General features: G+C 41.6%; 1 protein-coding gene and 7 non-coding genes across 8 annotated transcripts; all 8 read right to left on the reverse strand.

Moving 5' to 3' along the window:
• Positions 1–1,007: 1,007 nt before the first annotated feature.
• On the reverse strand, positions 1,008–1,081 carry trnat-agu (transfer RNA threonine (anticodon AGU)). The gene has a single exon. It is a non-coding gene; the product is annotated as a tRNA-Thr (tRNA).
• Positions 1,082–1,387: 306 nt separating this feature from the next.
• Positions 1,388–1,461, reverse strand: trnat-cgu (transfer RNA threonine (anticodon CGU)). Its single transcript has one exon. It is a non-coding gene; the product is annotated as a tRNA-Thr (tRNA).
• A 2,232-nt stretch (positions 1,462–3,693) lies between these two features.
• On the reverse strand, positions 3,694–3,767 carry trnat-agu (transfer RNA threonine (anticodon AGU)). Its single transcript has one exon. It is a non-coding gene; the product is annotated as a tRNA-Thr (tRNA).
• Positions 3,768–8,174: 4,407 nt separating this feature from the next.
• Positions 8,175–8,248, reverse strand: trnat-ugu (transfer RNA threonine (anticodon UGU)). Its single transcript has one exon. It is a non-coding gene; the product is annotated as a tRNA-Thr (tRNA).
• A 1,948-nt stretch (positions 8,249–10,196) lies between these two features.
• trnat-agu (transfer RNA threonine (anticodon AGU)) lies at positions 10,197–10,270 on the reverse strand. Its single transcript has one exon. It is a non-coding gene; the product is annotated as a tRNA-Thr (tRNA).
• Positions 10,271–12,108: 1,838 nt separating this feature from the next.
• Positions 12,109–17,181, reverse strand: rpl18a (ribosomal protein L18a). Its single transcript, XM_072377458.1, has 5 exons — positions 17,072–17,181; positions 16,025–16,204; positions 15,548–15,677; positions 12,497–12,606; positions 12,109–12,255 (listed from the first exon to the last, which is right to left on the reverse strand). The coding sequence occupies exons 1-5, from the start codon at positions 17,087–17,089 to the stop codon at positions 12,163–12,165; spliced, it is 531 nt and encodes a 176-aa protein (XP_072233559.1). The 5' UTR covers positions 17,090–17,181; the 3' UTR covers positions 12,109–12,162.
• On the reverse strand, positions 15,307–15,439 carry LOC140283555 (small nucleolar RNA SNORA68). Its single transcript, XR_011910150.1, has one exon. It is a non-coding gene; the product is annotated as a small nucleolar RNA SNORA68 (small nucleolar RNA).
• On the reverse strand, positions 16,263–16,395 carry LOC140283554 (small nucleolar RNA SNORA68). Its single transcript, XR_011910149.1, has one exon. It is a non-coding gene; the product is annotated as a small nucleolar RNA SNORA68 (small nucleolar RNA).
• Positions 17,182–19,073: the final 1,892 nt, after the last annotated feature.

Genomic DNA, 19,073 nt, shown 5'->3' on the forward strand with positions numbered 1-19,073 from the left:
AACAACCACAGAGAGGAACAAAACATCCAGAGACACAAAACGACCACGAAGAGACACAAAACGACCACAAAGAGACACATAACAACCACAAAGAGACACAACAACTACAAAGACACACAAAACGATAACAAAGAGACACAAAACGATCACAAAGACACACAAAACAACCACAAAGAGACATAAAAGTACCACAAAGAGACACAAAACGACCACAAAGAGACAAAAAAATACCAGAAAGAGAAACAAAACAACCACAGAGACACAAAACCACTACAAAGAGACACAAAACAACCACAAAGAGACACAAAACGACCACAAAGAGACACAAAACGACCACAAAGAGACACATAACAACTACAAAGAGACACAAAACTACCACAAAGAGACACAACAACTACAAATACACACAAAACGATAACAAAGAGACACAAAACGATCACAAAGACACACAAAACGACCACAAAGAGACACAAAATGACCACAAGAGACAAAACGACCACAAAAAGACACAAAACGACCACAGAGACACAAAACGACCACAGAGAGACATAAAATGACCACAGAGACACAAAATGACCACAGAGACACAAAACAACCACAGACAGACACAAAATGACCACAAAGAGAGACAAAACTACCACAAAGAGACACAAAACATTCAGATACACAAAACGACCATAAAGAGACACAAAACGACTACAAAGAGAGACAAAACAACCACAGAGAAACACAAAATGACCACAAAGAGACACAAAATGACCACAGAGACACAAAATTACCACAAAGAGACACAAAATTACCACAAAGAGAGACAAAACGACCACAAAGAGACACAAAACATCCCAAAACTAATTCTGATTTCTAAAAACATTTTTATCAAGTCTGACTAAAGAACAGACTCATAATAATCATGATGTTCATCATTTAATTAAGTAAACCAATGTAAAGTAGAACCCTGATAATGACCTGTTTTATATGCTAAGTCATAGTTAGCTTAACAGGACCACAGGTACTGCTGGGATTTGAACCCAGGATCTCCTGTTTACTAGACAGGCACTTTGACCAACTAAGCCACAGCACCACATAAGTCACGAAAATGATGAAAGAATAAAGATCAGGAACTGGATCCACTTCATTCTGAACTGGATTCACTTCGTCCTGAACTGGATGCACTCCAGGAAGCGAGCTCCAGAGACTCTCCCAAAACTAACTCTGATTTCTAAAAATATTTTTATCAAGTCTGACCAAAGAACAGACTCATAATAATCATGATGTTCATCATTTAAAGGTTCATCATTTAATTTAGAGGACCAATGAAAAACATTCAGTAGAACCCTGATAATGACCCGTTTTATATGCTAAGTCATCGTTAGCTTAACAGGACCACAGGTACTGCTGGGATTTGAACCCAGGATTTCCTGTTTACGAGACAGGCACTTTGACCAACTAAGCCACAGCACCACATAAGTCATAAAAATGATGAAAGAATAAAGATCTGGAATTGGATAAACTCCCGGAAATGTTTCTGTTTCTGTATTTATCAGACGCTTTTATCCAAAGCTACTTACAAATGAAGATATAACAGCTCTATAAAAAGCTAACAATAAGCTCCATAGAAGGAACCCAGGAGTCCGACTCTGTCAGAGGGGACAGAGTAGAGATAGGGTGCAGGCATAGAAGGAAGAGCAGAAAGATAAAGTGCAGAGATAGAGGGGGGAGGGAAGTACAAGGTAAGTGCTGGGATAGGAGATGCTCTCTGAAGAGTTGGGTTTTCAGGAGCTTCTTGAAGATAGACAGGGACGCCCCTGTTCTGGTAGCGCTCGGTAGGTCATTCCACCATCGTGGGACGACACATGAACAGAGTTTGGATTGTCTTAGGCGTGGTGTAGGAGCTGCTAGACGACAATCCTGGGACCAACGGAGGGACCCAGTTGGGACAGAAGCCTTTGCAAGAGCATTCAAGCAGATGGAGCCGTTCCATTAAGCTCTTTGTAGCTAACATCAGGGACTTGAACCTGATGCGGGCGGCTAAGGGCAGCCAGAGGAGCTCAATGAACACAGGGGGGGCGTGTTCTTTTAGGCACATCTACAAAGAGACATAAAATGACCCCAAGGACACATAAAATGACCACAAAATGACCACAAAGAGAGACAAAACAACCACAGAGACATAACAACTACAAAGAGACACAAAATGACCACAAAAAGACAGAAAATGACCACAAGGAGACACAAAACAACCACATTATGAACCACCATATTGTGCAGAAATACTGTATAAAATAGATAATTTAGCCTCTCTGTAACAACATGTTCATTCAAAGTAATTAAACTCCTTTTTGTAGAATATTTGACCCCCATCAGAGCTTAGTTTGTTTCTGAAACTCTTCTTATGGACTTTACACCACATCAAACGCCTTCATCCTGTCACAGCGCCGTCATTTTGATGTTTTCAGCCATTTAGTTTGTCTGAGTTGAACAACATTTGATCCGTTTAAGGTTCCAGAGTAAAACAGAACCGAACCGCTCTGATATTTTGGGCTCGGGTGACTTTAGGGGGGATTTAATGCTTCGTCTGCTTCATGCCGTAGCCAGATTTCGCTCCCTTTGAGAGCTTAAAACAGGCTTTCAGTTTAACATCATTTATAATAATTACAGCATCACTTCCTCCTCCTCTCAGGAGGTGAATCTGCTTTCATTTTCAGCCTTTTCATTCTTCTTCCTGTGATAAACTGGACCCACGTCAGACCTCCAACATGTCGCCTTCTGCTTGGAGGCTGACACAAAACGACCACAGAGACACAAAACGACCACAAAGAGACATAAAAGTACCACAAAGAGACACAAAACGACCACAAAGAGACAAAAAAATACCAGAAAGAGAAACAAAACAACCACAGAGACACAAAACCACTACAAAGAGACACAAAACAACCACAAAGAGACACAAAACGACCACAAAGAGACACAAAACGACCACAAAGAGACACATAACAACTACAAAGAGACACAAAACTACCACAAAGAGACACAACAACTACAAATACACACAAAACGATAACAAAGAGACACAAAACGATCACAAAGACACACAAAACAACCACAAAGAGACACAAAATGACCACAAGAGACAAAACGACCACAAAAAGACACAAAACGACCACAGAGACACATAAAATGACCACAGAGACACAAAACGACCACAGAGAGACATAAAATGACCACAGAGACACAAAATGACCACAGAGACACAAAACAACCACAGACAGACACAAAATGACCACAAAGAGAGACAAAACTACCACAAAGAGACACAAAACATTCAGATACACAAAACGACCATAAAGAGACACAAAACGACTACAAAGAGAGACAAAACAACCACAGAGAAACACAAAATTACCACAAAGAGACACAAAATGACCACAGAGACACAAAATTACCACAAAGAGACACAAAATTACCACAAAGAGAGACAAAACGACCACAAAGAGACACAAAACATCCCAAAACTAATTCTGATTTCTAGAAACATTTTTATCAAGTCTGACCAAAGAACAGACTCATAATAATCATGATGTTCATCATTTAAAGGTTCATCATTTAATTTAGAGGACCAATGAAAAACATTCAGTGGAACCCTGATAATGACCTGTTTTATATGCTAAGTCATAGTTTGCTTAACAGGACCACAGGCACTGCTGGGATTTGAACCCAGGATCTCCTGTTTACTAGACAGGCACTTTGACCAACTAAGCCACAGCACCACATAAGTCATAAAAATGATGAAAGACACAAAACATTCAGATACACAAAACGACCACAAAGAGACACAAGATGAATACAGAGAGAAACAAAATTACCAGAAAGAGACACAAAACATCCAGATACACAAAATGACCACAAGAGACAAAACGACCACAAAGAGACACAAAACATCCAGAGACACATAACGACCACAAAGAGACACAAAACATCCAGAGACACAAAACAACCACAAAGAGACACAAAACGACCACAGAGACACAAAATGACCACAAAGAGATACAAAACTACCACAAACAGACATAAAATAACCACAAAGATAGACAAAACAACCACAGAGACACAACAACTACAAAGAGACACAAAACGATCACAAAGAGACACAAAATAAACACAAAGAGACACAAAACTACCACAAAGAGACACAAAACGACCACAGAGACACAAAATGACCACAAAGAGATACAAAACTACCACAAACAGACATAAAATAACCACAAAGATAGACAAAACAACCACAGAGACACAACAACTACAAAGAGACACAAAACGATCACAAAGAGACACAAAATAAACACAAAGAGACACAAAACTACCACAAAGAGACACAAAGCTACCACAAAGAGACACATAGCTACAACAAAGAGAAAAAAAATTACCAGAAAGAGACACAAAACGACCACAGAGACGCAAAACAACTACAAAGAGACACAAAATGACCAAAAGAGACATAACGATCACAAAAAGACACAAAACAACCACAGAGACGCAAAACAACCACAAAGAGAGACAGAACAAACACAGAGAGACACAAAATTACCAGAAAGAGACACAAAACATCAAGAGACACAAAACAACCACAAAGAGACACAAAATGACCACAAGAGACAAAACGACCACAAAGAGACACAAAACATCCAGAGACACAAAACAACCACAAAGAGACACAAAACGACCACAGAGAGACACAAAACATCCAGAGACACAAAACAACCACAGAGAGACACAAAACGACCACAGAGACACAAAATTACCACAAAGAGAGACAAAACTACCACAAAGAGACACAAAATTACCAGAAAGAGACAAAAAACAACCACAGAGAGGAACAAAACATCCAGAGACACAAAACGACCACAAAGAGACACAAAACGACCAAAAAGAGACACATAACAACCAACAAGAGACACAAAACTACCACAAAGAGACACAACAACTACAAATACACACAAAACGATAACAAAGAGACACAAAACGATCACAAAGACACACAAAACAACCACAAAGAGACACAAAACGACCACAAAGAGACAAAAAATTACCAGAAAGAGAAACAAAACAACCAGAGAGACACAAAACAACTACAAAGAGACACAAAACAACCACAGAGAGACACAAAATGACCACAAGAGACAAAAAATGACCACAAAGAGAGACAAACCTACCACAAACAGACATAAAATGACCACAAAGAGAGACAAAACAACCACAGACACACAACAACTACAAAGAGACACAAAACGATCACAAAGAGACACAAAATAAACACAAAGAGACACAAAACTACCACAAAGAGACACAAAGCTACCACAAAGAGACACATAGCTACAACAAAGAGAAAAAAATTACCAGAAAGAGACACAAAACGACCACAGAGACGCAAAATGACCACAAGAGAAAAAACGATCACAAAAAGACACAAAACAACCACAGAGACACAAAACAACCACAGAGAGACACAAAATGACCAGAAAGAGAGACAAAACATCAAGAGACACAAAACAACCACAAAGAGACACAAAATGACCACAAGAGACAAAACGACCACAAAGAGACACAAAACATCCAGCGACACAAAACAACCACAAAGAGACACAAAACGACCACAGAGAGACACAAAACATCCAGAGACACAAAACGACCACAAAGAGATACAAAACATCCAGAGACACAAAACAACCACAAAGAGACACAAAACGACCACAGAGAGACACAAAACATCCAGAGACACAAAACAACCACAAAGAGACACAAAACGACCAAAAAGAGACACAAAACTACCACAAAGAGACACAACAACTACAAATACACACAAAACGATAACAAAGAGACACAAAACGATCACAAAGACACACAAAACAACCACAAAGAGACACAAAACGACCACAAAGAGACAAAAAATTACCAGAAAGAGAAACAAAACAACCAGAGAGACACAAAACAACTACAAAGAGACACAAAAAAACCACAAAGAGACACAAAATGACCACAAGAGACAAAACGACCACAAAAAGACGCAAAACGACCACAGAGACAAAACGACCACAAAGAGACACAAAACATCCAGAGACACAAAACAACCACAAAGACACACAAAACGACCACAGAGACACAAAATGACCACAAAGAGAGACAAAACAACCACAGAGACACAACAACTACAAAAAGACACAAAACTATCACAAAGAGACACAAAATAAACACAAAGAGGCACAAAACTACCACAAAGAGACACAAAGCTACCACAAAGAGAAAGAAAATTACCAGAAAGAGACACAAAACGACCACATAGACGCAAAACAACTACAAGGAGACACAAAACAACCACAAAGAGACACAAAATGACCACAAGAGACAAAACGATCACAAAAAGACACAAAACAACCACAGAGACACAAAACAACCACAGAGAGACGCAAAAAAACCACAAAGAGAGACAGAACAAGCACAGAGAGACACAAAATGACCAGAAAGAGACACAAAACAACCACAGAGAGACACAAAATGACCAGAAAGAGACACAAAACATCAAGACACACAAAACAACCACAAAGAGACACAAAATGACCACAAGAGACAAAACGACCACAAAGAGACACAAAACATCCAGAGACACAAAACAACCACAAAGAGACACAAAACGACCACAGAGACACACAATTACCACAAAGAGAGACAAAACTACCACAAAGAGACACAAAATTACCAGAAAGAGACACAAAACAACCACAGAGAGGAACAAAACATCCAGAGACACAAAACGACCACAAAGAGACACAAAACGACCACAAAGAGACACATAACAACTACAAAGAGACACAAAACTACCACAAAGAGACACAACAACTACAAATACACACAAAACGATAACAAAGAGACACAAAACGATCACAAAGACACACAAAACAACCACAAAGAGACACAAAACGACCACAAAGAGACAAAAAATTACCAGAAAGAGAAACAAAACAACCACAAAGAGACACAAAACGACCACAAAGAGACACAAAACGACCACAAAGAGACACATAACAACTACAAAGAGACACAAAACTACCACAAAGAGACACAACAACTACAAATACACACAAAACGATAACAAAGAGACACAAAACGATCACAAAGACACACAAAACAACCACAAAGACACACAAAACAACCACAAAGAGACACAAAACAACTACAAAGAGACACAAAAAAACCACAAAGAGACACAAAATGACCACAAGAGACAAAACGACCACAAAAAGACTCAAAACGACCACAGAGACACATAAAATGACCACAGAGACACAAAACAACCACAGAGAGGAACAAAACATCCAGAGACACAAAACGACCACAAAGAGACACAAAACGACCACAAAGAGACACATAGCAACCACAAAGAGACAGAAAACTACCACAAAGAGACACAACAACTACAAAGACACACAAAAAGATAACAAAGAGACACAAAATGACCACAAGAGACAAAACGACCACAAAAAGACACAAAACGACCCTAGAGACACATAAAATGACCACAGAGACACAAAACGACCACAGAGAGACATAAAATGACCACAGAGACACAAAACGACCACAGAGAGACATAAAATGACCACAGAGACACCAAACGACCACAGAGAGACACAGAACAACCACAGACAGACACAAAATGACCACAAAGAGAGACAAAACTACCACAAAGAGACACAAAACATTCAGATACACAAAACGACCATAAAGAGACACAAAATGACGACAGAGAGACACAAAACGACCACAGAGACACAAAACAACCACAGAGAGACACAAAACGACTACAAAGAGAGACAAAACAACCACAGAGAGACACAAAATTACCAGAAAGAGACACAAAACATCCAGAGACACAAAACAACCACAAAGAGACACAAAATTACCACAAAGAGAGACAAAACGACCACAAAGAGACACAAAACATCCCAAAACTAATTCTGATTTCTAAAAACATTTTTATCAAGTCTGACTAAAGAACAGACTGATAATAACCATGATGTTCATCATTTAAAGGTTCATCATTTAATTAAGAGAACCAATGTAAAGTAGAACCCTGATAATGACCTGTTTTATATGCTAAGTCATAGTTAGCTTAAAAGGACCAAAGGCACTGCTGGGATTTGAACCCAGGATCTCCTGTTTACAAGACAGGCACTTTGACCAACTAAGCCACAGCGCCACATAAGTCATAAAAATGATGAAAGAATAAAGATCGTGAACTGGATCCACTCCCGGAAATGTTTCTGTATTTATCAGACGCTTTTATCCAAAGCGACTTACAAATGAAGATATAACAGCTCTATAAAAAGCTAACAATAAACTACATAGAAGGAACCCAGGAGTCCGACTCTGTCAGAGGGGACAGAGTAGAGATAGGGTGCAGGCATAGAAGGAAGAGCAGAAAGATAAAGAGCAGAGATAGAGGGGGGAGGGAAGTACAAGGTAAGTGCTGGGATAGGAGATGCTCTCTGAAGAGCTGGGTTTTCAGGAGCTTCTTGAAGATAGACAGGGACGCCCCTGTTCTGGTAGCGCTCGGTAGGTCATTCCACCATCGTGGGACGACACATGAACAGAGTTTGGATTGTCTTAGGCGTGGTGTAGGAGCTGCTAGACGACAATCCTGGGACCAACGGAGGGACCCAGTTGGGACAGAAGCCTTTGCAAGAGCATTCAAGCAGATGGAGCCGTTCCATTAAGCTCTTTGTAGCTAACATCAGGGACTTGAACCTGATGCGGGCAGCTAAGGGCAGCCAGAGGAGCTCAATGAACACAGGGGGGGCGTGTTCTTTTAGGCACATCTACAAAGAGACATAAAATGACCCCAAGGACACATAAAATGACCACAAAACGACCACATTATGAACCACCATATTGTGCAGAAATACTGTATAAAATAGATAATTTAGCCTCTCTGTAACAACATGTTCATTCAAAGTAATTAAACTCCTTTTTGTAGAATATTTGACCCCCATCAGAGCTTAGTTTGTTTCTTAAACTCTTCTTATGGACTTTACGCCACATCAAACGCCTTCATCCTGTCACAGCGCCGTCATTTTGATGTTTTCAGCCATTTAGTTTGTCTGAGTTGAACAACATTTGATCCGTTTAAGGTTCCAGAGTAAAACAGAACCGAACCGCTCTGATATTTTGGGCTCGGGTGACTTTAGGGGGGATTTAATGCTTCGTCTGCTTCATGCCGTAGCCAGATTTCGCTCCCTTTGAGAGCTTAAAACAGGCTTTCAGTTTAACATCATTTATAATAATTACAGCATCACTTCCTCCTCCTCTCAGGAGGTGAATCTGCTTTCATTTTCAGCCTTTTCATTCTTCTTCCTGTGATAAACTGGACCCACGTCAGACCTCCAACATGTCGCCTTCTGCTTGGAGGCTGACACAAAACTATCACAAAGAGACATAAAAGTACCACAAAGAGACACAAAACGACCACAGAGACACAAAACGACCACAAAGAGACATAAAAGTACCACAAAGAGACACAAAACGACCACAAAGAGACAAAAAAATACCAGAAAGAGAAACAAAACAACCACAGAGACACAAAACCACTACAAAGAGACACAAAACAACCACAAAGAGACACAAAACGACCACAAAGAGACACAAAACGACCACAAAGAGACACATAACAACTACAAAGAGACACAAAACTACCACAAAGAGACACAACAACTACAAATACACACAAAACGATAACAAAGAGACACAAAACGACCACAAAAAGACACAAAACAACCACAGACAGACACAAAATGACCACAAAGAGAGACAAAACTACCACAAAGAGACACAAAACGACTACAAAGAGAGACAAAACAACCACAGAGAAACACAAAATTACCACAAAGAGACACAAAATGACCACAGAGACACAAAATTACCACAAAGAGACACAAAATTACCACAAAGAGAGACAAAACGACCACAAAGAGACACAAAACATCCCAAAACTAATTCTGATTTCTAAAAACATTTTTATCAAGTCTGACTAAAGAACAGACTCATAATAATCATGATGTTCATCATTTAATTAAGAGAACCAATGTAAAGTAGAACTCTGATAAAGACCTGTTTTATATGCTAAGTCATAGTTAGCTTAACAGGACCACAGGTACTGCTGGGATTTGAACCCAGGATCTCCTGTTTACTAGACAGGCACTTTGACCAACTAAGCCACAGCACCACATAAGTCTGAAAAATGATGAAAGAATAAAGATCTGGAATTGGATAAACTCCCGGAAATGTTTCTGTATTTATCAGACGCTTTTATCCAAAGTGACTTACAAATGAAGATATAACAGCTCTATAAAAAGCTAACAATAAGCTCCATAGAAGGAACCCAGGAGTCCGACTCTGTCAGAGGGGACAGAGTAGAGATAGGGTGCAGGCATAGAAGGAAGAGCAGAAAGATAAAGTGCAGAGATAGAGGGGGGAGGGAAGTACAAGGTAAGTGCTGGGATAGGAGATGCTCTCTGAAGAGCTGGGTTTTCAGGAGCTTCTTGAAGATAGACAGGGACGCCCCTGTTCTGGTAGCGCTCGGTAGGTCATTCCACCATCGTGGGACGACACATGAACAGAGTTTGGATTGTCTTAGGCGTGGTGTAGGAGCTGCTAGACGACAATCCTGGGACCAACGGAGGGACCCAGTTGGGACAGAAGCCTTTGCAAGAGCATTCAAGTAGATGGAGCCGTTCCATTAAGCTCTTTGTAGCTAACATCAGGGACTTGAATCTGATGCGGGCGGCTAAGGGCAACCAGTGGAGTTCAATGAACAGAGGGGGGGCGTGTTCTTTTAGGCACATCTACAAAGAGTCATAAAATGACCACAAAAAGACACAAAACAACCACATTATGAACCACCATATTGTGCAGAAATACTGTATAAAATAGATAATTTAGCCTCTCTGAAACAACATGTTCATTCAAAGTAATTAAACTCCCTTTTTGTAGAATATTTGAACCCCATCAGAGCTTAGTTTGTTTCTGAAACTCTTCTTATGGACTTTACGCCACATCAAACGCCTTCATCATGTGACAGCTTCGTCATTTTGATGTTTTCAGCCATTTAGTTTGTCTGAGTTGAACAACATTTGATCTTTTTAAGGTTTCAGAGTAAAACAGAACCGAACCGCTCTGATATTTTGGGCTCGGGTGACTTTAGGGGGGATTTAATGCTTCGTCTGCTTCATGCCGTAGCCAGATTTCACTCCCTTTGAGAGCTTAAAACAGGCTTTCAGTTTAACATCATTTATAATAATTACAGCATCACTTCCTCCTCCTCTGAGGAAGTGAATCTGCTTTCATTTTCAGCCTTTTCATTCTTCTTCCTGTGATAAACTGGACCCACGTCAGCCCTCCAACATGTCGCCTTCTTCTTGGAGGCTGACACAAAACTACCACAAAGAGACACAAAACAACTACAAAGAGACACAAAACGACCACATTATGAACCACCATATTGTGCAGAAATACTGTATAAAACAGATAATTTAGCCTCTCTGAAACATGTTCATTCAAAGTAATTAAACCCCTTTTTGTAGAATATTTGACCCCCATCAGAGCTTAGTTTGTTTCTTAAACTCTTCTTATGGACTTTACGCCACATCAAACGCCTTCATCCTGTCACAGCCCCGTCATTTTGATGTTTTCAGCCATTTAGTTTGTCTGAGTTGAACAACATTTGATCTTTTTAAGGTTCCAGAGTAAAACAGAACCGAACCGCTCTGATATTTTGGGCTCGGGTGACTTTAGAGGGGATTTAATGCTTCGTCTGCTTCATGCCGTAGCCAGATTTCACTCCCTTTGAGAGCTTAAAACAGGCTTTCAGTTTAACATCATTTATAATAATTACAGCATCACTTCCTCCTCCTCTGAGGAGGTGAATCTGCTTTCATTTTCAGCCTTTTCATTCTTCTTCCTGTGATAAACTGGACCCACGTCAGACCTCCAACATGTCGCCTTCTGCTTGGAGGCTGAAATAAAAACCTTCTGCATCCTTAAATCAAACAGAGATGAGACGGCTTGTTTTCTATTGGTTTATTGTCATCGTTTCCCGCACAAAATGAAAAACTCTCTTTAGAAGAAGGTGTTTGGTCTCTTGGTGGTGAAGCGGGGTTTGTGCTGGCGGCGCAGGACCCGGTGAGGCAGAGGGAACTTGATCTTGGAGTCCTGGAAAGAAAACGTCTCAAATTAAAAACCGTGAAGGTGAAATTAACGAGCACAACACCTGATGACAATCTGTCGCCAGTTTCAGAACCGCCAGGTTTCAAGATGGCAGCTGGAAACCTGGAAGAGGAACCTGGCAGCTGATCTGGCGGGTTTTTGAACTGGAGCTGACGGATGTGGCGGCAGCCCAGAGAGAGACCCGCCCAAATGCACACAGGGTGGCGCTGAAGGAGGAGAGACTCACGTGGAACTGCTTGATGGCAGGTCGGCGACATTTGTTGGCAGCGATGACCTGAACCTTCATGATCTGGATGGAGTGGGCACGGGCACGATGGCGAGCTCCCATGTCCCGATCTGAAAGAGAGAGCAGCCGAGTCTTTTATTAGAAACCGCCCCGTGTCGTCAGGATGCAAACATGTCATTCGTCTGATGAAAAGACGCAGAACGGACGCTTTCAGAGGACCGACTGAGGTCCATCGGGGAGTCAAAGAGGCGGAGCAACTAAATACTTCATTAAAAAGCTCAAAAACAACTTTCTGTGTCCAAAAACAACCAAAGTGCTCCTCAGAGCTGCTGGTTTCCCTCTTTGGATGGATTGGATTAACAGTTTCCTCCACTTTTCTATCAAATATGAACTTATTTCACAGAGAATAAGTTTCTGACTGCAGAGCGCCACCTGCTGGCTCACAAGGCAACTCCTTCTGAAACTTCAGGACAGAAACAGAAGAAGTCAAACATCTGTCTGCAGTTAATAATCACAGATGAGCCGTTTAAGGTCTTATTCAGGTTCAATAAGTCTGTTCACAGCTCATCAGAAGCTCCGGTTAACCAAAACCATCCTGATGCTGCTGCACATGTCACAGATAAGTCTGTCATAAAGTCCTGATCCAGCCCCACTTCTTTATATTTTATATAGAAACATGAACCTAAACCCAGAATCTGAGGCAGAAACAGAGTTTTTTATCAGTTCTCAGCAGCTTTAAAGTGAATCTCTGGTCTGAGCTCCTTTATTCTCCAACACAGCCTGAACCCTCTGAGACAAGCTTTCTGTCATTTCTTTAAGGAGTCTTCAGGAATAGTTCTCCAGGCTTCTTGAAGGACATCCCAAAGCTCTTCTTTGGATGTGGGCTGCCTTTTGTTCCGTTCTCTGTCAGATGATCCCACACTGCTTCAATAATGTTGAGGTCCGGGCTCTGGGGAGGATTCATCCCTCCATAAGACCTGTTGCCACTGATTTTCAGTCCACTTCTTGTGTCATTTGGCACAGCTCAGCCTTTTCTCCCTGTTTCCCTTCCTTAAGAACGGCTTCTTGACAGCCACCCTTCCATGGAGACCATTTCTGATGAGGCTTGGGCCAACAGTAGATGGATCAGCTGAAGGTCCAGATGCATCTCTCAGGTCCTGTCAGGTCACAGCTGGATTTTTTCCTCTTTCTTAAGGACATCACTTTCAGATCCTGTTCATCTGCTGGAGATAGTTTTTTAGGCCTGACACTTCTTCTTTTGTCCTCCACTTGTCCAGTTTCCTCAAATGTTTTAAGGACTCACTGCACACCATGCTGAGATATGCCAAGTTTTCAGCTAATAGCTCTTTGGGAATCACCTTGTTGCTGCAGAAATCCTATTTTCTGTCTGTCAAACTGTGTTTTCTTTGCTGTTTTTCATAGATGCAGCTAAAGAAATGGGAACAAATGATGTGTCTTTGTGACAAAGTGCCTAAAGATCCAGTTTAAAATGGCTTCTTTGCTAAGTTGTCTGTTCTGTGTCGACACAACACTGGTTCATCCCTTGAGTTAGGAGCCTTTTTTCTGCCTGAAGGGTTCAAAGGTCAGAGTTAAGTGGCTGAACAAAGAAAAAACACTGAAAATGCTCAGGAACAAGGACTGAAGATGAGGGAAAAAGCAGAAAATGTCCAAAGAAAAACTGAAAGCGCTTCAGAAAGCTGCACAACTATTGATCAGGACACTTTAAAGGTTTCAGAAAGCTGCAGAACTGTTGATCAGGACAATTTAAAGGATTCAGAAAGCTGCAGAACTGTTGATCAGGACACTTTAAAGGTTTCAGAAAGCTGCAGAACTGTTGATCAGGACACTTTAAAGGTTACAGAAAGCTGCAGAACTGTTGATCAGGACACTTTAAAGGTTTCAGAAAGCTGCAGAACTGTTGATCAGGACACTTTAAAGGTTACAGAAAGCTGCAGAACTGTTGATCAGGACACTTTAAAGGTTTCAGAAAGCTGCAGAACTATTGATCAGGACACTTTAAAGGTTACAGAAAGCTGCAGAACTGTTGATCAGGACACTTTAAAGGTTACAGAAAGCTGCAGAACTGTTGATCAGGACACTTTAAAGGTTTCAGAAAGCTGCAGAACTGTTGATCAGGACACTTTAAAGGTTTCAGAAAGCTGCAGAACTGTTGATCAGGACACTTTAAAGGTTACAGAAAGCTGCAGAACTGTTGATCAGGACACTTTAAAGGTTACAGAAAGCTGCAGAACTATTGATCAGGACACTTTAAAGGTTTCATAAAGCTGCAGAACTATTGATCAGGACACTTTAAAGGTTACAGAAAGCTGCAGAACTGTTGATCAGGACACTTTAAAGGTTTCAGAAAGCTGCAGAACTATTGATCAGGACACTTTAAAGGTTTCAGAAAGCTGCAGAACTATTGATCAGGACACTTTAAAGGTTACAGAAAGCTGCAGAACTGTTGATCAGGACACTTTAAAGGTTTCAGAAAGCTGCAGAACTGTTGATCAGGACACTTTAAAGGTTTCAGGAAGAAATGAGGCTTATCAGGAGTCTGGCTTTTATTTTTCTGCTGTTCTGTAAATCTAAAGTTTTCCTTTTAAATGTGTTGAACTGACGAAGACTAACTCAGACAAGAAAAAGCTCCACAGACCTAAACCGGACCAACATCTACCCAACGAGCTTAGAGGGGAAACAGAACTTAAGCAGGAAAGCTGGAGGAGCTGCTACCATCAGCCTGAACTTTGTGCCCTGAGCTGCAGGCATAAGTCAGACAGAAATAGCAGCTCTCTGAGGACAGAAGGTGGACCTGTTGGACCTTGAATTCACTTTCAACGGCACGGCAGCATCAGAGAAAGGCGACAAGGTTCTGTTTTCTGTCCGCACGCCAGACAAAATCTCACCACGGAGAGAGGTGAGACCTTTGGGTTTGGGTGCACCTTCGTGGATCTGAACCGGACCAGAAAGGTGGAGGAGCTGGAAGCTCTGAGGCTTCTGCTTCCTGTGCAGTGGAAGTAAACCCGTGAGGCGGTTCCGGCTGATACTCACAGCACTGGGTGACGGCTCCAGAGGTGGTCAGGTCCCTGTACTCTCTGTACATGTTGTGGGTGCCGCTGCGAGAGTCGTAGCGCAGCCAGATGCCAAAGTTCTTCACCTTCAGAGGCGTCTTCTCGTGGACCTGAAGAGAAGCGGCAAACACTGAGCGGTTAGCCACGAGAACACAGAGGTTCTGCAGTTATGACTCGTTTAGAGAGGTTTTGGTTCATTTAAAGATGGATTTTCCTGGTTAAAAACTTTTTTGTTCATTTAAAGATGGATTTTCCTGGTTAAAAACTCATTTTGGTTAATTTAAAGACTGATTTTCCTGGTTAAAATCTCATTTTGGTTCATTTAAAGACGGATTTTCCTGGTTAAAAACTCTTTTTTGTTCATTTAAAGATGGATTTTCCTGGTTAAAAACTCATTTTTGTTAATTTAAATACAGATTTTCCTGGTTAAAAACTCCCCCCTCGTCTCCAAACCTACCAGGCCACAGTAGACGATCTCCCCGGAAGCCTTCTTCATCTTCCTCAGCTGGGAGACGAAGTACCAGAAGCGGGACTTGGCCACGACATGGTTGGGGGCGAAGATCCTCATGCGGTACAGGGGGGGGTTGGGGTTCTTGACAGAGGGCAGCAGACGCCCAATGACTTTGTACTCCCGAAGCTGCAGGCAGAAATCACACATGTCAGAGAAAAACCAGCTCTCTGAGGACAGAAGGTGGACCTGTTGGACCTTGAATTCACTTTCAACGGCACGGCAGCATCAGAGAAAGGCGACAAGGTTCAGTTTTCTGTCCGCACGCCAGACAAAATCTCACCACGGAGAGAGGTGAGACCTTTGGGTTTGGGTGCACCTTCGTGGGGTTATAACCCCAAACCAAAGCTGTGAATGTTTTATTTCCACAATCTGGAACATGAGCAGAAGTGATTTTTATGCTAAAACTTTGCGTTGGAGTGGAGTATCATGTTTGAACACCGTCCACAATAAAGCCTGCAACAGATCTAAGACGTGTGCAGAAGCCTGTAAGGAAAAGATGATGTTCTGAAAGAACCAGGGACACCGAAAAAGTGAATCATTTTCACACCGAGGTATCAAGCTGGGTTAATCTCTATATACAGATGTCAACATCGGCACTATAATCAAGCAGGCCAAATAATTAGAAACAGCTTGTTAACCCGGGTTAAAACCCACGTTGGATTAGCTTAACCCTGAACAAGCTAACCGATCTACAGAAAATGTTCTTCCTAGTGTGCAGAGATATTTTCTGATCTAATTATTTAACTGAATAACTCCACTTTCTGTCAGGACACTAACTTTAACTCACAGCGCCCCACCGTGCACATGGTGCCACGGCCGCCATGTTGTAGCCGCACAAGCATCGGCACGAAAAACAGTCGGATTCTCACTTCAACCTGGTTTTTTTACACACTTTAACGCGCGAATCAAACTATCTCAACCTTACATGATCATATTTGCCCTCAGCGGCCGTGTACACGCGCCCGTTGTGGATAAATTAAAGGTTTTACGTACTGTGCCGGACGCCTTCATGGTGTCTCGCTCACTGCCACAGTAAAAGAGGAAGCAGTAGGGCGGAGACTGCGCGTGTCTAACCGCTCTGGTGACGACTTCCGCTCTTCAGCTCCGCCGCGTTCACGCGGCAAAAGAAGCGCGCGCGCGCTGACTACCCGTTCCAACGTACTGCGCTCGTACCCCGGATGTTACAGCTTGTTTTCCACAGCTAAAGAAGGAGAAAACAGGTTGAATTTGTTCATTTAATGTTGGTTTGATTGAAGGTTTCTGACTCTTCTTCTTCTGATTTATTACCTCCTGAAATGTTTATCCTCCTCACACACGAGGCTCCTGTCAAATGTGTCAATTTCACCTTTTTAAAATCTGAATAAAACCACATTTTCAGAAGGAAGCTTCCTGTGTGTTAATACCATGAACACAGGGTGCGAACTACGGGGGAGCCAGGGGGGGTCTCAGTCCCCCTTAATGACACATGAGCTTCCCTGAAAACATGATTTTCAATTGAATTTTTTCTGGGGGGGGGGTCTCTAAATTGACAAAATGCTGTTTTTTCCCATGCATTTCCTTTTTGTTCTTTCTTGACTGTCATAACCATGAATCATGTGTAAAATTAGGCTGTTTTTAATGCATGATTTGTGCACGAGGGAAATTATCGCAATTTCAATTTAATAAAGATGCCGGCCTTCATGCAGTTCTCCGCCTCACCATTGAAGCGTGGGGGCGCTGTGGCTTAAACCGAACGTTACTTAATCTTTAAATATAAATCAGAGAAGAAACGCTTAATTTCGGTGCTAAATAAAAAATTAATCATGGGTTAGAGGTTACAGGGTTAACAAAAAACTGTGGGATTATAAAAAAACGCACGTTAGGCCATGAAATATAGGCAGAAGGAAGACATTATAGATCAAATATGTGTATTAATTCACTGTGGGGACAACAAAGTGAGCATCATCAGGTTTTTACATTAAAATACTTCCACAGCTTTTTGATGATTGTAATAAAGTCAAAATGTTGCTTCACTTCTGATGAAATACACAGTAACATAGTTGGGATTTAGATCATTTTACTTTATGTAGATGACACCTGCCAAGAAGTGTAAACAGCAGTGTTATATATGATGATTTAATGTCCAGATAAGGAAGGATGGTAGTGAAGAAGGAAGGCAGAGAGGCAGAAAGGAAATGAAGAAGGAAGGAAGGAAAGGAAGGGAGGAAGGATGGTAGTGAAGAAGGAAGGCAGAGAAGCAGAAAGGAAATGAAGAAGGAAGGAAGGAAGGAAGGAAGGAAAGGAAGGGAGGAAGGAAGGATGGTAGTGAAGAAGGAAGTAAAGGAAGGGAGGAAGGAAAGATGGTAGTGAAGAAGGAAGTAAAGGAAGGGAGGAAGGAAGGATGGTAGTGAAGAAGGAAGGCAGAGAGGCAGAAAGGAAATGAAGAAGGAAGGAAGGAAGGAAGGAAGGAAGGACAGAAGGAAGGAAGGAAGGAAGGAAGGAAGGAAGTAAAGGAAGGGAGGAAGGAAGGATGGTAGTGAAGAAGGGAAAAAAGATGGAGGTGAAGAAGGAAGTAAAGGAAGGGAGGAAGGAAGGATGGTAGTGAAGAAGGAAGGCAGAGAGGCAGAAAGGAAATGAAGAAGGAAGGAATTAAAGGAAGGGAGGAAGGAAGGAAGGATGGTAGTGAAGAAGGAAGGCAGAGAGGCAGAAAGGAAATGAAGAAGGAAGGAAGTAAAGGAAGGGAGGAAGGAAGGAAGGATGGTAGTGAAGAAGGAAGGCAGAGAGGCAGAAAGGAAATGAAGAAGGAAGGAAGTAAAGGAAGGGAGTAAAGGAAGGGAGGAAGGAAGGATGGTAGTGAAGAAGGAAGGCAGAGAAGCAGAAAGGAAATGAAGAAGGAAGGAAGTAAAGGAAGGGAGTAAAGGAAGGGAGGAAGGAAGGATGGTAGTGAAGAAGGAAGGCAGAGAAGCAGAAAGGAAATGAAGAAGGAAGGAAGGAAGGAAGTAAAGGAAGGCAGGAA

Source organism: Leuresthes tenuis, unplaced genomic scaffold (assembly GCF_036924035.1).
Source record: "Leuresthes tenuis unplaced genomic scaffold, fLeuTen1.0.hap1 SCAF_23, whole genome shotgun sequence".
In the NCBI taxonomy this organism is placed as follows: Eukaryota; Metazoa; Chordata; class Actinopteri; order Atheriniformes; family Atherinopsidae; genus Leuresthes; species Leuresthes tenuis.